Below are 20,707 nucleotides of genomic sequence, written 5' to 3'. Positions count from 1 at the left end.
CTCTGGGAATAGCTTTTATTTTAAAGAAGCTGTAGGATTAGAGCTTGAAATCTGGGTCAAAATAGGCTCAGTGCATTTTCACAGGACTCATCACAGTGTGCTCCGAAATGACGGGAGGTTTTACGTTTTTAAAAGTTCGGAGCAGCACGTGGAGCTTCAGCTTCCTGCTCCAGGAGGTCAAACACGAGACTGAAGCTCCTTTATCAGAATATTTAAATGATGGACTCAAATGTTCAGACAGATATTTGCCCCATCGTGGTTTTTTCCTGCAGGTTGTAACAGACATCAATCCCCCCACAGGATGAGATCAACCAGGTTTCAGCTCAGAAGCACAACAACGGCGCGTGAACAGTTTTCTGCGGGGTGGGGGGGCATTCCCACATTAGTGAGGGCCAAAACACAAACCTAAATTAGCAAAGAGAATCTGTGTGATGTGCTCGTTGGCTCGCAGCTCTGAGATGTGATTAAACGGCCAAGCCGAGCAGGGGGGGGGCAATCAGCTTGATTTGCTGTCAGTTTCCATACACTGTGTGCGTAGGACTGGAGAAATCTTCTCGCCTTAATTGTGCGCCGCTGGGGGAGTCACAGCTGAATCCGGAGAGGATAAAATTCCTCAGAGACATTTCTTGGAGTGCGTAAAAGCTGGAGGCGGGAGCATCAGAAGGTGAAGGCAGGACGACTGAAAGAAGTCTTTATTACTGAGACCAATGAAGGTGAAATACTTCAACGCTGGCATAAAGATTTAAAATACATAATCAAGTTTTAAACCTAAGTTCAAATCCTGTCTTCTGATTGGCTGGAAAGTGTAAGATATAGAATAAGAGCTTCAGATGAGCCTGAGCCACAGACAGGAAATAGATGAGCGGTCATGGAGGTCATTAAGGAGCGTTTAAGGGGTCTGGCAGGTCGCTCTGTAATCCGTGAGGATCCATGATGAAGTGGAAACTCAGAGCATCTGTCTCCGAAACGCCACAACACGACAGTGACGGACGAACTGGAGCTGCAGCAACAAAAAGGAAAACTGGTTCGGGATAAATGGGTCAAAAAAAAGGAGGTAAAAACAAGAAGAGGTGCCGAGCTGGACGTTCACACATCTGTCACTTTCACTGTGACCCACTTTGTGTGTGTCCTCAGAGCAGCATGGACATTTCTCTTTAATGTTGTCGTGTTGCTGATTAAACAGCAGGTGCGTTTCATAACGAGGGTGACTGTTGATTTGTGTGTGCGTCCTGTGTCGTCTGTGAGTGTGAGAACTCGGTGCTGTGCTGTGCAGCCCTGGGGGAGGTAAAGCTGCTTTCAGGAGCCTCCACGGCTCCACAAAGCTGCATTCATCCAACTGAATAGCTGTTTTCTACAACCAGGCACTAGTCATCCCGACTCCATTGGACGGCTCTATGAGTTACCACTCTCCCTGCGTTGGTATGCAAAGCCTCATCCAACGCACAAAAATGCTCGGATTAACAAGAACAACACAAAACACACTTACATGACACCACAGAAGGGAGACGTGACTCTGCAGCTTCTCCTTCCTTTTTTTAGAAATGAAGGAGGAAGGATTTCCTTTTGTCTGCCCCTTCTCCGTCATTACTTCGCCTTTTTCTTTCCCTCCAAACAGCAGCAGAGACACGGACAGATTCTGCTGTCAGGAGTTTAATGAAAATGAGCTCATTTTAAGCTTCTGTGTGTTTAAGGAGCTGACTGATGGTCTGATACGGCTGCACCTTCAAACAGGACTCTTCTAAAGGTCCATCTTTTAAGCCTTTAAGTTCTACATCTCCAAGAACGACAGACAGCCAATCAGAAGACAGATCTGAGCCTGTGACGTCATAAATTGGACCTTAAGTCCAGCTCTCAGCCCAAACTTTCATTTTTAACTGTATCAAATTCGATATTACAAACTAAAGAAATGGATTTTCTATCGCGTCGGACTTGTAAGTGAATCGTCTGCAGAATCAGAGCAGATTTTCCTCTCAGCAGGAAAAACTGTCTTCCTGCAGAGTGAAGATCGGTGAAGTGCATCGAGCTTCATTTGAACTCCTGCTGTTTAGTGTGATGCAGACGCTCTGATCGTGATGGTGTCGTCGTCGTGCCAGGGTGGAGACTGAAACCTTGTGAGCTGTGATTCGATTCTGTTTCTGATGCTAAAAGGAATCAATCAGCGACCCGGAGTGTGGAGTCACAGCCGGAGACCACGAGAAAAACACACAACAAACAACACAACGCCTCTCCTTCAAACTCAGGTGATGTTTCTGCCCGATTAACAGAGTGCAGGAGTCATGATTCTGCTCATTGACTTCCTGTCAGCCCCCCCACCCAACCCCACTGTAGACATCGGTGGGAGATTTGGCCTCATCGGTCAATCCACGAGGAGCAGCTGCCAATCGATGCCCCTGGATGGGGGGGCACCAGGCTCAGAGGCCTCTTTTCCACACAGAAGTTTCACAACAACAAAAGCAGAACAGATCGGACGTGAAGACGTCTCCTCAGGACTCGAAGGACGCTGCGGCTCCATCCAGACAAACGTGTTAGCTCCAAATCAGAAACAAACTCCACAGGATGGCGGACTTTTGGACAAATAACCGGCTGAATGTGATTTCCTGAAGAGTTCACTCACTCTGGTGGTGAAAGAACCGATTTAAGAGCTGAGAAGAGTTCAATTATCGGTTTGAATTTAGCTCCGTTACCTAAGCTGGTTTTTCCATGCAGCCGCTGGGATGAAGGATGTGAGCAATCAGCAGGCAAGTTTCCATCTTTGCCATCATCAGCATCACTCTAAAGGAGCTACCTGAAGGTGGTCATCATTTCAGGGTTTCAATAACGATGGCACAAACGCCACAACGTCAACACAACGTCAACACAACGTCTGGATCAACAAATCTGAACATGACAATGAATGTCATTTTTAGACTTGGACTCATTAGCGCCACCTCATGCTCACCCACACCTGAAATACCATTTACATCACCGCACACCTCATCTGGCTCCTCCAGGAAACGTCACAATCAGTCAAAGTTTCATCAGTCGGATCCAAAAAACACACAACAGGCCTGAGTGAGGCACCGCCGATGACAGCCTGTTCTATTGTATTATATTTCTACTGCTTCATTCTATTTATCTGTTTTCTATTTTCTGTGTTTGGCATTCAGAAAGAGTTTCACCGAACAAGGAAACTTGTAGAAACACTAATAATGATAATAATAATAATAATAAACAAAATAAACAGATTCACTCTCATTGTGCTGCTACACACACACACACACACACACGCACACGCACACGCACGCACACACACACACACACACACACAAACACACACACACACGCACACACACACACACACACACACACACACACACAGTTCCTTTTTCTGTCTCAGCTGCACACACACAACCACAACAGAGACCCCAGACCAGAACAGACCAGAACAGACCAGAACAGACCTGAACAGACCAGAACAGACCAGAACAGACCAGAACAGACCTGGACAGACCTGGACGGACCCGGACAAACCTGGACAGACCAGGACAGACCAGAACAGACCTGAACAGACCAGAACAGACCTGGACAGACCAGAACAGACCAGAACAGACCTGAACAGACCAGAACAGACCAGAACAGACCAGAACAGACCTGGACAGACCTGGACGGACCCGGACAAACCTGGACAGACCAGGACAGACCAGAAGAGACCTGAACAGACCAGAACAGACCTGGACAGACCAGAACAGACTTGAACAGACCTGAACAGACCTGAACAGACCTGGACAGACCTGGACAAACCTGGACAAACCTGGACAGACCAGGACAGACCAGAACAGACCTGAACAGACCAGAACAGACCTGGACAGACCAGAACAGACCAGAACAGACCTGGACAGACCAGAACAGACCCAGACAAACCTGGACAGACCAGGACAGACCTGAACAGACCAGAACAGACCAGAACAGACCTGGACAGACCAGAACAGACCAGAACAGACCAGAACAGACCTGGACAGACCTGGACAGACCCGGACAAACCTGGACAGACCAGGACAGACCAGAACAGACCTGAACAGACGAGAACAGACCTGGACAGACCAGAACAGACCAGAACAGACCTGGACAGACCAGAACAGACCTGGACAGACCAGAACAGACTTGAACAGACCTGAACAGACCTGAACAGACCTGGACAGACCTGGACAAACCTGGACAAACCTGGACAGACCAGGACAGACCAGAACAGACCTGGACAGACCCAGACAAACCTGGACAGACCAGGACAGACCTGAACAGACCTGGACAGACCAGGAAAGACCCGGACAAACCTGGACAGACCAGGACAGACCTGAACAGAGTCAGACGGACCCGAATAGACCAGAACAGACCTGGACAGACCAGAACAGAATCAGACAGACTTGAACAGACCAGAACAGAGTCAGACAGACCCGAACAGACCCGGTCCTCCTGGTCCTCTGACTGACAGCTCTGATGTGATAAATAAGAAGAAATGGCAGCTAAAAGCCGCTCTGGTTCTCGACAGGTCTCCTCAGGACTCAGTCCTGAGACCAGCAGAATTCTGGAGTCCACCGGACCAGTCCTCTTCAGGTCCGGTATGGTGCCGCAGCAGCTGAATGAGTCTCACTGACATTTATGATCACATTAAACTTTGGAAACATCAGATCCACATCGGACCCGGACCGGGACCGGGACCGGACCGGACCGGACCGTACTCAGAGTAAACCCGCATCCAGCCAGCAAGGACAGATAACGAGAAATCAACAAACAAACAAACAAACAAACATCACGGATTCACTCACCCACTCCGATTTTCTCATCCTCCGTCGGAGTCCACATCATGTCCGGACCACAGAGACCAGAATCCGGATCACAGAAAGTAAAATCACCCGCTTCATGGAGACCCGGAGGAGGTCTGAGGAGGAGGGGGAGGAGGAGGTGGAGGAGGAGGTCTGAGGAGGTGGAGGAGGTGGAGGAGGAGGAAAAGTTGTTCGGGATGAGGAGGAGGAGGAGGAGGAGGGTCCGCCTTCAGAGGATGAAGAGGAGGCAGGTTGGACCTCCCGGCGGCCCGACGAGAGGCGCGATGTGTCGGTCCGTCATCTGCTGCCGCTGCGGGGACAAACCCCGCACCGCCCCCTCCGCGATGCGGGGCAGAGATGCGCGTCACCAAACCAGCTCTGGATGTTGCAAAGTGCCACAAACACAAAAACACAATGAAGACAGTGGACAACACAAGGCAGCCCGGACTGAGTCCACCTGAGTCCACCGGGATCGGTCCACTGTCCTCGGTCCAAACTGGAGCAGGAAAAATCCTCTTTTTTAAATCAGTGACGTATCTTCAGTTTCTCCGACTCTTCTTCTCTAATTAGATAAACTCAAGCTTTTCTGCTCTCTCCTCTGGTCCTGGTCGGGTCCAGGTCCAGGTCCGGGTCCAGGTCCAGGTCCAGGTCCAGGTCCGGGTCTCTGGAGTAGCTCTGAGCCGGAGGACGTGTGTCGGCAGAGTCCGGAGCGGCGGCGGGGAATCCAACATCAGTGTAAGAGGATCAGAGTGTGTGTGTGTGTGTATGTGTGTGTGTATATGTGTGTGTGTGTGTGTGTGGTGTGTGTGTGTGTGTGTATGTGTGTGTGTGTGTGTGTGTGTGTGTGTGTGTGTGTGTGGTGGGCCGGTCCGCTGCACCACCGGATCATTAAAGGTCATCACCAGAACATAAGTGGCACCTTCAGCTGATCCATCACCGGACGATTACGGGGGACGAGCGTAGCGTGCGCATGCGCGTGCACACGGACACGCACAATACACATCTGGGCTACAAGTGAGGACACACAAACACACCTTTGGACTGTAGTCTGTGTGTGATGGAGCTTTTCTGTGAACTCCACAAACACGGCTCTGACGTGCAAAACACACAACTCTGACACACAAACACGCAAGTCATGAATTTCTGCAACACAACTGTGAGTGACAAGACATGAACACACACAGCACAGAAAGTGTGCAGTGTCTATTGTGCCACCTTGTGTACACTCCTGAGTAACACACAATAGAAGAGATGATAAATTATAATCTGTAACGGTTCACAGATTGTAGGAATACACTTTGTTATTAACTGTGGAGAGTTTGAACTGATGAATGTTTCTAAACTGAGCTGCTTTAGTCATCACATTTTTATTTCGATGGATCGGATCAGTGAGGATCTGTCTCAGGGTGAGTTTATTTCAGGTCATGGGGACGTTCACAGTGAAACACTGACTTCTGCTGGCTCACTGAAGTCACCACATGGCAGCTGAAACTGGAGAAACTTTACAGAAGTAGATTTACTGTAATCCTGATTTATTCGCTGAGGCCTTCTGAGGGAATTCAACCGTTTTTAACTCAAACACACAAAAACAACAAACATGACTTTTACTGAAACTTTGAGAAAAGCTGAGCTCTCCCAGCCGGATTAGTTCGATCCTTCAGGATTCAAATGAAATCCTCCAACAGAGCTGCAATTATCCCAACATGTGTTCAGACCCAAGACCAGAAACACAAACCTGGAGGATCTACCTGAAGCTGTGAGACACTCACCCCTCCTGACAATTTCACAGATTTCAGTTTGTCCAAAATGATCAACAACAGAACTTCACTGCAGTTTCTAAAACACGTGAAAAGATTCAAAGAGCGTCTTTCAGAATAAATCTGTGAGCTGAAGAAGACCTGAAACATTAAAACAAACATTTCCAGGAGGATGAATGTGTTTGTTTTTTATAACCATAAATCTAAAACACAAGTGGAACTTTTCTTCTTCTGCAGAAATAGGACTGTCTCAATGATGGCAGTTTAGTCTGATGGAGGTTTATTCAGATCCTGACTCACCTCTGATTTTCTTTAGTCTTTTTAAAAACAGAAGGGACGGACTGACCTGGGGGGGTCGGAGGTCGGAGGTCGGAGATTCACCAAACTCTGAGTCTATCCCTGAACTGTTCCAGAACAGCTGATCTGAGTTGGTTCACTTTGAGGTGTGCGCGTGTACAACCTCATCAAAAAGCCATTATCAATGGAGCCCCGATACCTCGAGTCACCAAGACAACCGATTAAAAAAATCCATTTACTTCACCCTGATGGAGGTGGAGGTCTGAATTCACTCTGATGGAGGTCAGAATTCACTCTGATGGAGGTCTGAATTCACCCTGATGAAGGTCTGAATTCACCCTGATGGAGGTCTGAATTCACCCTGATGGAGGTCTCAATTCACCCTGATGGAGGTCTGAATTCACCCTGATGGAGGTCTGAATTCACTCTGATGGAGGTCTGAATTCATTCAGGTGGAGGTCTGAATTCACCCTGATGGAGGTCTGAATTCACTCTGATGGAGGTCTGAATTCATTCAGGTGGAGGTCTGAATTCACCCTGATGGAGGTGGAGGTCTGAATTCACTCTGATGGCGGTCTGAATTCACCCTGATGGAGGTCTGAATTCATTCAGGTGGAGGTGGAGGTCTGAATTCACTCTGATGGAGGTGGAGGTCTGAATTCACCCTGATGGAGGTCTGAATTCACTCTGATGGAGGTGGAGGTCTGAATTCACCCTGATGGAGGTCTGAATTCACCCTGATGGAGGTCTGAATTCACTCTGATGGAGGTCTGAATTCATTCAGGTGGAGGTGGAGGTCTGAATTCACTCTGATGGAGGTCTGAATTCATTCAGGTGGAGGTCTGAATTAACCCTGATGGAGGTGTGAATTCACCCTGATGGAGGTCTGAATTCATTCAGGTGGAGGTGGAGGTCTGAATTCACCCTGATGGAGGTCTGAATTCACTCTGATGGAGGTGGAGGTCTGAATTCACCCTGATGGAGGTCTGAATTCATTCAGGTGGAGGTGGAGGTCTGAATTCACCCTGATGGAGGTCTGAATTCACTCTGATGGAGGTGGAGGTCTGAATTCACTCTGATGGAGGTCTGAATTCATTCAGGTGGAGGTCTGAATTCACCCTGATGGAGGTCTGAATTCACTCTGATGGAGGTCTGAATTCACCCTGATGGAGGTCTGAATTCACTCTGATGGAGGTGGAGGTCTGAATTAACCCTGATGGAGGTCTGAATTCATTCAGGTGGAGGTGGAGGTCTGAATTCACCCTGATGGAGGTCTGAATTCACTCTGATGGAGGTGGAGGTCTGAATTAACCCTGATGGAGGTCTGAATTCATTCAGGTGGAGGTGGAGGTCTGAATTCACCCTGATGGAGGTCTGAATTCACTCTGATGGAGGTCTGAATTCATTCAGGTGGAGGTGGAGGTCTGAATTCACCCTGATGGAGGTCTGAATTCACTCTGATGGAGGTGGAGGTCTGAATTCGCCCTGATGGAGGTCTGAATTCATTCAGGTGGAGGTCTGAATTCATTCAGGTGGAGGTGGAGGTCTGAATTAACCCTGATGGAGGTCTGAATTCACTCTGATGGAGGTGGAGGTCTGAATTCACTCTGATGGAGGTCTGAATTCATTCAGGTGGAGGTCTGAATTCACCCTGATGGAGGTGGAGGTCTGAATTCACTCTGATGGCGGTCTGAATTCACCCTGATGGAGGTCTGAATTCATTCAGGTGGAGGTGGAGGTCTGAATTCACTCTGATGGAGGTGGAGGTCTGAATTCACCCTGATGGAGGTCTGAATTCACTCTGATGGAGGTGGAGGTCTGAATTCACCCTGATGGAGGTCTGAATTCACCCTGATGGAGGTCTGAATTCACTCTGATGGAGGTCTGAATTCATTCAGGTGGAGGTGGAGGTCTGAATTCACTCTGATGGAGGTCTGAATTCACTCTGATGGAGGTCTGAATTCATTCAGGTGGAGGTCTGAATTCACCCTGATGGAGGTCTGAATTCACTCTAATGTAGGTCTGAATTCACCCTGATGGAGGTCTGAATTCACCCTGATGGAGGTCTGAATTCATTCAGGTGGAGGTGGAGGTCTGAATTCACCCTGATGGAGGTCTGAATTCACTCTGATGGAGGTGGAGGTCTGAATTCACCCTGATGGAGGTCTGAATTCATTCAGGTGGAGGTGGAGGTCTGAATTCACCCTGATGGAGGTCTGAATTCACTCTGATGGAGGTGGAGGTCTGAATTCACTCTGATGGAGGTCTGAATTCATTCAGGTGGAGGTCTGAATTCACCCTGATGGAGGTCTGAATTCACTCTGATGGAGGTCTGAATTCACCCTGATGGAGGTCTGAATTCACCCTGATGGAGGTGGAGGTCTGAATTAACCCTGATGGAGGTCTGAATTCATTCAGGTGGAGGTGGAGGTCTGAATTCACCCTGATGGAGGTCTGAATTCACTCTGATGGAGGTGGAGGTCTGAATTAACCCTGATGGAGGTCTGAATTCATTCAGGTGGAGGTGGAGGTCTGAATTCACCCTGATGGAGGTCTGAATTCACTCTGATGGAGGTGGAGGTCTGAATTCACTCTGATGGAGGTCTGAATTCATTCAGGTGGAGGTGGAGGTCTGAATTAACCCTGATGGAGGTCTGAATTCACTCTGATGGAGGTCTGAATTCACCCTGATGGAGGTCTGAATTCACTCTGATGGAGGTGGAGGTCTGAATTCACTCTGATGGAGGTCTGAATTCATTCAGGTGGAGGTGGAGGTCTGAATTCACCCTGATGGAGGTCTGAATTCACTCTGATGGAGGTGGAGGTCTGAATTCACCCTGATGGAGGTCTGAATTCATTCAGGTGGAGGTCTGAATTCACCCTGATGGAGGTGGAGGTCTGAATTCATTCAGGTGGATGAACGTGTAGCACCGCTGTCTGAGTCAACGCGTCAGTTTGGACTTCCGTTGATTTGACCGTGAGGATCGTAGCTTATTACAGTAAGTTGAATTGTTTAAAATATATTGTGTAAATGGTCGTAACATGATATGTTAGACGTATATTGATGTTTCTCAAAGACAGTGCGAATATTTTGGCATTTTTGAGAGTCTGGTGAAGGGAGGTTAGGTTAGCACTGTTAGGCTATAGCCTTTAGCATGCGCTAGCAGACCACCCCGGTATTTGAGCAGAGTGAAGCTAATGGCTACTTCCGTCCAGGCGGTGTTCTTTACCTTAGCTACCCTGGGTGTCCTCAGGCCGAGACGGGGCGGGACGTGGCGGCTCCGGCTAAGGGCTAGCGCTAGCTAACAGCGCTAACAGCGCTAACTGTTAGCACCTGCTGCAGGAATTGGCGCTGAGTCGCCGGTTCAGTGAATCACAGCCAGGCTGCAGCGGTTTAAAAACATAAAAATTGTGTTATTTTAACGTTAATCCGAGTGCTGCTCATGTGGGCTCTCTTAACCTTCAATAAGGTCTAAAGTCGGCTGAGCTGCTTCAGAAGTGTTCCGTTACTGTTGACTTTTGACTGGAGATGTGGAGCCCAGAGAGGCTGTAGTTATCTGCAGGCCGCAGGTCTTTTCTGGTGGTTTTCCTCATAATCACTTTTTATGGCAATGTCATAGAATTTTTAAATGTTGGACGGCATATATAGTGATTATTTCTAAATAGTTCTTTCCAAATACACTCAAAGGAAGCAGAATATTAGAAACACAACATTAAAATGTCGAACAGCTCAATTGTACGACAGAGTATTAGGGCCACATTGAAATTTTTATTTTATTTTATTTATTTTTAATTTTTTATACTTTGAAAATAAAGTTATTATTAATGAGAAAAAAGTCGTAGTAAATTCTAACCTGTCGTTTTAGAGGAGTTGTTAAAATAAGGGCCGTGGATTGTAGCTATTTCAGTTAAAGTTTCACAAACAAGGAGATACTTAAACTGCTGGCACATCAGCATCACATCATCATTAGTATCAGGACTTTAGAAACAATATGCAAGAAAGGATGTAAAAAGAGGGCATGTCCAGGGAGTTTCCCAAGAAACAACCCGACTGATAATTAAGATTATTGATGCCACTGATGCCACAGAGCTTTATGCACGTGCCATAAGGATCCAAAATCTTGATTTATCAGTCAGATTGTTTCTTGAGAAACTACAAAACCCTTCTGAATGTCCCGCTGATGTATCCACCAATAGCCCTATAGTCCAGTTCTAGCCTTGTCCCGCTCCAAAAAAAAGCAGCTCCTCTAAAACAATAGGTTATATTATGACTTTATTCTCAGTAAAAATGACTTTTTCTCATTAAAAATAACTTTATTCTCCGAAGAAAAAAAAAATCTCAATGTGGCTCTCTGCTCTCTGCTTATTATTATTATTTATGTCATGTTTGAATTTACAAGTGAGTCAGAGTCTGAATGGCGTTCATGATTTCTGTTAGTGAGCTGTCATTTATTTGTCCTTGTGTTGAGGGAGACACACGTTGATTGAATTGAGCAGTTTGTGTGCTGGGCTGGTTGTGGCATGTCTTTTAAACGGTTCAAGTGCCAACACCACAGGTACAGTTGCATCCATGTGATGCAGACACATTTAAAAGTTACTGCCAGTAAAGTTTTCAGATCTACGCTGTGTTGCTTTATGATTTTAACAGGAGATAGGAAAGCATATTTGAAATGCATTACTATTGTATATATACTTATACACAGGGTTTATGTGAAAGTTCCCATTTCCTTTAAGTGAATAAACACATAAAGTTTATGTATATGTTTGCATTAACTTAATTTATTAATCAGTGTTAGAAATACTTTTTTCAGCCAGGTTGACCCACTTCCAAGTTATCAATTTCCTCAAATCAGTATTGTTAACCATTATCTTTTCTTCTAATTAACAACTTATGTTATCATTAAGTAAACAGAAAAGCTCTCAAAATGCATATTTTACTGAAAAATGCTACTTTCACATCTCCTCAGCCTCTGAGCCTGAAGAACTACTGCTGCTCCAATCAGACTCAACAGGCCTGTCCCTCTGCCCCGGCCCCCTGCCCCCGGCCCCCGGCCCCCTGTCCCCCGACCTCCGGTCCCTGGCAATATTATTCAGAGGCGCAGCATCAGTGAAACTAATCAGCCTTCAGTCTTACAGACTGGCCCTGAGCACCTCCTGCTCCTCTGTTAGGAAGCTTTTCCCTTTCTCTGACTGAAACATGAAGACAACATAAAAAACTAAACGCAGGTTAAAGTCAATTTTATTGTACAAAACTTGAAACTTTGTAGAAAATACAAATGTCCATGAACAGACGGCTTCTCCATTACTGAAATAAATCTACACTTTTCATGTGTTTTTGTTAATAAACCAGATATGAGAAATATTTAAGTTATTTAAAAATGGTACAGAATGATTCAAACAGCAGTGCTGTTGGATGAATGAATAAAATGCGACATTGAAAAAAAAAAAAAAAAAAAGTGTAGATACTACACAGGTAAAAAAAAAAATGCTGATTCAGCAGCATTAAACAACATTTAAATGGTTTAGAACCACAGAAGAAGAAAAATGAAGGGAACAAACTGATTGGTATTAAAATCTCTAAGAGATGTTAAGATGTGGGCGGAGCCCGTAGTAAGGAGGAGGAGCCTGATTTGTCAGATCATGTAAAGAGGTTCAAAAGGGCTACAAAACTTTGTACAATAAGAAAGAAATAGCTTCAATCCCTCATCCAGAGGATTTAATCCGTCCATCTCAGCGACAGTTTCCTCTTCACTTCTCACAATTTAACTTTTCTTAATACTGTGAGGAACAGAAATGGAGTTTAATTCAGTCTGGGTTCATCCAGACGAGTAAAACAAGCGCTCCTCTGTGTTAGAGGACAAACGATGCCTCACCTGTCTGAGGCTGTAGTGAACGTTTGTGGATATTTAATCCGAGATTGTCTCTTAGATTTTATTGTTTTGACCTGAGCTCCTTGTCAGAAACTGAAGCAATGAGGTAGATGAACATCTCACATGCGTTCACTGTCCTCATCACATCAAATCTCTCATTTCAGACAGTGTGTCTTGTAACAACACAATTTCAAATGTGCTTTGGAAACACGGGACTTGCAGGTTGTGCAACCTTCCTCCTGCATCAGCGACTCTGCCGCTCCGAGACGACATCCTGCAGCCGCTTGAGAAGCACGTCTGGGCTGCTGCCGTTCTCCGGACACGCCCTCTTACTGGGGGAGTCGCACGCCGCTGATGACATCATGACGTCGCCCTCCATGGTGAAGGCCCTCTTCCTGCTCACACAGCCCTGCCTGATCATCCGGTTGATGTCTGATAACTCCTGCAGAGAGCGAGTGACAGTGACATTCCATTAATGATCATTTATTATTGATTGAATGTTTATAAAATGTTAAATCAGAAAACAACTTCCTTTGAGAGTTCAGTTTTATTTGATTGATACAAAGGTCACGACCCCTAACTGGGAATTTAGGTTCAGGCTCTCTTTGTTATGATGGAAACACAATCAGCTATAAACTATGAACTGATGAAACATCTGAGCCTGGTAATGCAAATGACGACAAACCTGCTCCTTATAAACCCAGAGTGTGTGTGTACCTTGGATGGGCTGCTGTTGATCCTGTAGGTGTAGGAGTTGGGTGTGAGGCAGCTTGCTGAGTTCTTGTGGGGCGAGACGTAGAGCGAGTGTCTCTGAGAGACTCGGCGAGGAGAGAGAGGCTGAGCCCTGACTGATGGGAACGGCGAGAGGGGCGGGGCGTCCGCCTGCAGGATGGAAAACATCCACAGGTTTATTTCAGCACACGGAATCTGATTCACTGATTTATCACCACAGGAAGTCAGGCAGTAAACGCTGTACCCGGCTGTCGTGGGTGGCGTAACGCAGCGCGAAGCTTTTCATCTTCAGGACAAAGACGCTGTTGTAAAACTGGATGAGGTCACCACGCTCCTCCTCGCCCGAGTGGTCAGAATTCGCTTCTCCCAGGAACTGATTGGTTTTTTCGGCAGCTGAAGAAAAACAAGGATCAATTGTTGGATATAATTTACTAAAAGGATTGTTTTAAAGAAGCATCACTTTTGTCACTTCTTTTTAAAAGTGATTAAAAAGTGTGTGTGATCTTACATTCGCCACCAGAGACTGGATCCACCTCCATGTTTTCATCAGTCACCTGCTCCCTGGGAGTGCGGCGCAGCAACACACTGCGGTACACCTACACACACAGACAGTCAAAGCACATTTTCACAAGTAGTTTTACTTTTAATCACTTTAATACGATTTTTTTTCCCATTAATTAGTTCATGAAGATTCTGTTTTTCTACCTGATCGATTTTATCTTTGTCTCTGCATCTTGTGTTCTTGGTTGTTTGTATTTAAGTGATTTTTTCTTTTTAGGTTGTATCATACTCGTTTGTGTGTGTGTGTGTGTGTGTGTGTGTGCGTCTTACATGGCTGTTGGCCTGTGGTTGGCTGCGGTAACACTTCATGATGTCTTGGAAGGTGTGAGTCTCTTTAGTGATCTGAACCCAAGAGAAGGCAAAACAACACAACATCATTGATTGAATTTTAATGCCGACTCCACGGTCATTTAAAAAGGGAGCAGGTCCGACTTCAGCGTCAAAAGGTCAAAGGAAAATGTCCTTACCTTAGAAATGATGTAGATGCTGCAGAGCAGCAGCTGGTCCAGGTGTCTGTCCTTCATCAGCTCGGTGCAGTGAACCAGAGCGTATTCAAAACACGTCCAGATCTTCCCACGCAGATCTGAGGAGATGTCCAGCTTCACACACAAATCCCTCAGACGCACACTGGCCAGGTGATACACCTTAAACGGCGACAGAGCCAACAAGCGGGTGGCTTTAAAATAATGCTAAACATTTTGATGTAAAAGGAAAAGTCCGGATAGTTTCAGGTCGATTTGACCGGACAGCAGAGCTCCTACCTTCCTGAAGAACAGGGCGAGTGAGCCGGTGCGCCGTGGCCGACCGCTTCCTGTCTGGGGGTCGGAGGCTGGGGGAGCCGAGGCAGCTTGGCTCGGGGAGGTGGTGAGCAGGAACTGAGCGGTGACGGTACCTGATGAGTCACATGGCTGAACCGGGATCAGCGTGATCGTGCGGTCATTATTCCCACCTGCTGACATTCGCACAGAAAAATACACTCAACAGTAAGTGAGACGTCACAGGCGGTTCGATTCCCAGCTGGGCTTGTTTGAGTCGTGTACCTTGCAGCGGGATGCTGAGAACGGTGGTCTGGCTGCAGTGGCCTGCGATCTTCAGGGTGCTGGAGCCGAACGTCAGCCTCTTGGCAGGAGATGACACCGGGCTCAGGCTGGGGTTCAGCCCCGGGGACGCAGCAGGAGGGTCGTCGCCAAACAGACGCCGTTTGGCGCTGCCGGCTGTGGGAGAGCTATACCTGTCGTGGACTGACAGTGGAGAGGGAGGAACATCTGGAGGAAGAAAAAGAGAAGAATCAGAATCAGAACACAAATTACTGTTGTTATACAAATACAACTAAACTTGGACCGGCAACTAAATCACCTTTATTTAATGAGTCCAACAATAAAGTTTTTTGTTTCAGCTAAAATCTAATTGTAAGGTGTGATATTCTGTTGTGTGTACCCTGAATACACAACTCACCTTTGCGGGCACTTCCCAGACCGGATCTGAACTCCCTGATTCGAGGGTGGATGATGGGAGAGAGGGCAACCAGAGGCAGGTGAGACTGTCCTCCACTGGTAGAGCCAGTGCCAGAACCAGAACCAGAACCCGTGTCAAGACAGGAGGAAAAATTCACCTGGGCAGAGTGAGGGGTCAGATGATACAATCACAAAATGGATCATTGACCTTTGGCCTAGGGTGCACAGATGACAGTTTTCATTACTGACTGGCATAGAGGTCTAATAATAGAGCAGCACTGAGCCTGTACCTCCCAGTGACATCCCCGTAGGAACGAGGAATTATTTTTACTGCAACATTCAGAGACATGTAGTCTAAGTCGGTTGTTTCTAAGATATGACACTGATGAGACACTGAGAAGGCTGAGGTTTGTGTCCTGCTGACCTCCTCCACTGTGGGCACTTTGTTCCCAGCAGCCTGCAGGGCGCTCCACAGGGCTGAGTCTGCGCTCCACGCTCGACTCTCCAGGACCTGCTCTTCGATCGAGTTCAGATGTTTGACCATGTCTCTGGACAGACCTTCCTCTGAGCGGATAAACACCTCGATCACCTACACACAGACACACAAAGCCAGCACATGCTGTATGACTGATTCAAACCAGGTTTCAACTGCGGTTGTTTCCTGTCCTGTTGGCGTGTCACCTTGAAGAAGTAGAACGGGGGCAGTTTGAAGACACTGATGATCCAGGGGAAGGTTCTCTGAGAGCTGTAGGAGAACAACACGACCTCCAGACAACACGCCATCAGAGAACAGTGGAACATGTCCTGCTCCAACAACACCTGACAACACAGGGAGAAGACATCAGTCTTTATACTGATAGAAACAAATAAAACTTGCTGTTGATCTGGATTAGCGTGAGCTGGACATATTTAAAAGTCCTGTGATGGCGGCTTACACTCATGTCTTTGCCCTGCAGCCGTTTGGTCTCCTGAACCATGACGTTCTCCAGGATCTTATAGTAAAGGATCTCAGCCAGCTTCAGACGGTTCTCTGCAAAGTCTGAGACAAGAGAGCACAGATTGGTGTCAGCTGACTGAGTGAACGCGTGAACAAAATTATTTGGCCCCACTCATTCAGGACAGAGTTTGATGTCAGTTCATTAGGTACACTTTGGATTGTTCCATAATAACACGCATTAATATGATTTCATAAAATTCACCCTCACAAGCTTTGTAACCAAAATCAATGATAACTTCTTTGTTTTCATGATGTGTGTTACCTATATGTGATCCAGGTGTGTCCTCTGAGTCGTTGGTGTAATGCTCTTTGAAAGTTTGTCCCAGAGTCTTCACTCTGCTCAGTATGGCCTCTGTGGGACTTCTGGAGCACGACCTTTAATGACACCATGTTTTCATCTGTAGTTAGAATTTATGTATTCTTTTCCCTCCCCTGCAGCTCTAGTCCTGGCCTCATCACTTCTTCAGCTGGTTTAAATGTTTTTGTTGAATAAAAGGAACTGACTTGAATATCTGCAGCAGGTGCTCACTGGGCGCCGTCCTCAGCCCGGCCACCATGCTCTGCAGCCGGCTGACGCTCTGTGTTGCCGAGGAGACGGGTGTGACCAGCAGGTCCTTCTCCTTCAAGTAAGCCCGCCCGGTCAGAGGGGTGGAGGGAGCGAGAGAGCCGGGCTGCAGAAAGAGAGAGGATTGCTGCTCCACATGTGCTCATAACATCCGTCTACTTCACTTACTGGATGTGTTTGGTCCCCGAGCTTATTTTAACTATTTATTCACATCTTCACTTCATTGAAGTTTGATTCCTAGTTGAAGCTATCCAAGTATATTTAACCTTTTTTGGATAACACCACCAGCACAGATTAAAAATGTGCAGTCTGGTCTTTTTTTTTTTTCCAAATTGTATCTGTGTGTCACTTCACTCAGTCTTAGTTGTTGTCTTATATCTCATGCTTAATGTGAGGACTTCTGACTTCTCTTGTCGTTAAAATCTGCTGCACAAAACTCACATTGTAAAAAACAAATGAAAGGTTTTGCTTTCTCACTGTGAACAAATAAAGGCTAAAGACCAAAGTTTGAACTGAAGTCAGAAACAGGTTTATTGCCAACAAGGAATGCACCTGTGTGTTGTGGTTGACATTTCAAAGTGTTGTGTCTGTTTGTGTGTGTACCTGTATTTGTTGCTGAGTGGTCATCTGGCTGGCGGCTGGTTCCTGAAAGATTTTCCTCGGGGTTCCTATTTCCTCATCAGCGTCGGCTCCCAGAAACACTCGCTCATCAAAGTCTCCCACCGTCAGCACATACTCCTCATACTCCCTGTTGATGGCTTTACTGAAGGGAAGACAGTTACAGGTTCAACCATCAGTGAAGGGCACTTCCCTTTCAGTGACCTTTCACCTTTGGACTCCTGTTTCTTACTTGTTATCGATGAAGTTCTGGGGATCGAGCAGTTCTGTTAGAAGCTCCCCATTTCCTTTCAGGATCTGGTTGAAGAAAACAAACAGAATTAAACAATCACAACAACGGAAAACTAAAGTAATAAAATATCTACAGGCACAAACTAAACGTTTAGATCTGAACTAAGTTTTCATGAAAAACAAACGAGGTGTGCAGATACAGTGGTGTGTGTGTGTGTACCTGTCTCTGAAACAGTTTCTGTATGTACGGCTTGAAGTAGTGCTGTTTGATGCCCTTCGCCTCCACCACCAGTCCGTCATGCAGCTCACACAACCGCTCCAACACACACGGAGGAGGCTCGTCTGTCGCTGCGTGGCCCTCAGTACGGTAGAGGGAAGGCAGACCTACACACACAGACACACAAAGAGAAACCCACACAGACATTCACAACTGGGACTACTAAAGAAATTTGGATCTTCTGCTGTCAACTTTCTTTAATTTTAAATAGAAACAAATAAATGCAAAAAAGCTTCCCACAGCAGAAGACACTTTCTCACACACACACCTCTGAATGTTGGGTTGATGAGGTCCTTCCTGTTGGCGCAGAGCAGTGCATTTCCAAACACCAGGTCCAGGCAGCAGAGCAGCAGGTGGTACGAGTTCACCAGGTCGTCTCCGATCATACGGAAGTTACCTAAACACACACAGTCGCATCATATTCAGCAGATCTATCAATTGAAAGAAAGCTACAGTAAATGAAGCTCATGTTTTTAGGTTTTGACATATAAATTATTAATCTGCCTTTGTCTGGTTTTGTTTCTGCGTACCTTTGGTGTAGACAAACAGAGTCCAGCAGAACTTGAACACATCACTGATGTGACAGGGGAGACGCCTGCGATTTCAGAGACAACACACTCAGTTGTGTGGACAGGGTAGGACGTGTGTGTGACTGTGTCAGAGTGTGAGACGTACATGTTAGGAGGATGTGTGTGTCAGTGTGTGCAATGCATATCGTGCCTGTGTTTCCTGCTGCGTGGTTGCCGGGGAGGCTCGCCTCCCTGTGGATTCTGAAACATGTCCATGAAGATGGGCTCAAACTTGCGGAATATCACAGTGGAAACCTCAAAGTTGCGTTCCAGACGCTCCATGCGCAGCCTGAATTCCTGAGAGAGGTTGGACATGTCGGCCCACTTCCTCATCTTCGAGAAGAACTGGATCAGACTGAAAAACAGGAGGGGAGACTTAGAGAGCGAGACACTGTGGGGACTGACAGGTACTGCAGAGGAAACAGCCACTCACCTGAGTTTGGAAGAGCGGAGGATTCTGGTGAGGGAGACGCAGTTTCCCTCCATCAGCCCTTTACCCACCGTGGGGGTAGATCCCTTCCTGCAGGCGGCGTACAGCGAACAGGCCAGCCAGTGCACCACTTCTCCCTGCAGCAACAACACAACAGCACGGCCCTTTAAAAAACGTTTAACTCTGCTTTCTACTGCTCCAAAAACCTGTCCTTAACAGTGTTTCATTTCCCCACATTGTAACTTCATTTCAAAAGAAAGTTGTGAACAATTCTACAATCAAACCAGATCAATATTTAAACTATCATTAAAAGTCTATTTGAGAAATGTGGATAGTTTATTAATTAGGTCATTCATATTAGTTACCACTGTAACCAATCATCAGGGTTCATACCTGCACTGTTTAGCTGAGACATCAAGCATGATGAATGTTTTCATGATTCATGAATTGATTGATCATGTATAATATATCCCGCCCACCAGCCTCCCTTTACAACTTCAAACTTGTACACAAACATAAAATTTTTCCCATCTTATTAGATTTTAGATAACGGGAATTTGTCACTTTATTAATCTTTGTTGTTCTTGTGTCTCCCTGGGGATTATTAATGACACTGTGAACGAAGTGGAGACAAATTGGAATGCAATTGTTGTTTATTTACACAACGACAGTCACAAACTACGTCACCAGAGGTCAAAGGTGACAGGGACATCTTCACCGTCCAACTTGAAACTCAATACATAAATATATATATATATATAGACTGAACGTAAGAAGTCGGTAACACCGGGAGGTCCGTTTGTCTGAGACCTTTAACTCGGTGTTTAACGGAAAGTGGGGGCTGGTTTAGGTGTATGAGTCCAGACAGGACGGGGACAGGACCGGGAGTCAGGACAGTCAGGGGGCAGAACCGGGACAGGACCGGGAGTCAGGACAGTCAGGGGGCAGAACCGGGGGACAGTACCGGGACAGGACCGGGACAGCCCCGGGGAAAGCGTTTACCTCCAGGGTGTATGTGTTCCAGATGGAGCTGAAGTTGTCCATGGCCGCAGCGGCCGTCTGTTCGTCCATGTTCAGCTCCTGACACAACGCCTCCAAACTCCTCCGGACCGAACTCTCCTCCATCCGGCCCGACTCCGAGTCCGACGACTCTTCGCCCCGCATCTCCTCCAGACTCTCCGTCACAGTCCGGACCGACTTTAAAGCGTTAAAATGCCCCCCCGCCCGGCGCGGCGGTCGAATCTACCCCAACAACACGACGCCCCTCCGGCCGACCGACTTCCGCTCTCCGTCCCCACAATGCAGCGCGTTGGCGCGAAAACTGCAGGCCAGCGACCAATCAGGAGCGAGCGGAGCGTCGGCCGCCCAACCCCCCGCTTCCTGGTGTCGCGTGCTGTCAACCCGCCGACGGTTACCTGTTTATTTGTTTATTTGGCTTTTTTAGGAAATAAACAAAATAAACAACAACAAATATTTATTACATTTTTAAAATGAGCTTCCTCACTTTCCTCCTCCGGATCTCAACTTTTTATTTTTTACAGGAAGCACTC

General features: G+C 46.7%; 1 protein-coding gene across 1 annotated transcript; it reads right to left on the bottom strand.

Annotated features, from left to right (window-relative positions):
• Positions 1-12,081: 12,081 nt before the first annotated feature.
• On the bottom strand, positions 12,082-20,437 carry rbl1 (retinoblastoma-like 1 (p107)). The gene is made up of 22 exons (XM_029502027.1): positions 20,160-20,437; positions 19,161-19,294; positions 18,879-19,082; positions 18,689-18,753; positions 18,427-18,555; positions 18,102-18,265; positions 17,883-17,947; positions 17,636-17,795; positions 16,972-17,138; positions 16,730-16,842; positions 16,406-16,509; positions 16,152-16,289; positions 15,895-16,059; positions 15,472-15,628; positions 15,057-15,281; positions 14,778-14,968; positions 14,484-14,660; positions 14,287-14,358; positions 13,964-14,051; positions 13,700-13,848; positions 13,441-13,605; positions 12,082-13,165 (listed from the first exon to the last, which is right to left on the bottom strand). The coding sequence occupies exons 1-22, from the start codon at positions 20,319-20,321 to the stop codon at positions 12,968-12,970; spliced, it is 3,192 nt and encodes a 1,063-aa protein (XP_029357887.1). The 5' UTR covers positions 20,322-20,437; the 3' UTR covers positions 12,082-12,967.
• Between the last annotated feature and the right edge of the window lie 270 nt (positions 20,438-20,707).

This window comes from Echeneis naucrates, chromosome 5 (assembly GCF_900963305.1).
Source record: "Echeneis naucrates chromosome 5, fEcheNa1.1, whole genome shotgun sequence".
Taxonomy (NCBI): Eukaryota; Metazoa; Chordata; class Actinopteri; order Carangiformes; family Echeneidae; genus Echeneis; species Echeneis naucrates.
This window is presented reverse-complemented; position numbering and strand designations above follow the sequence as displayed.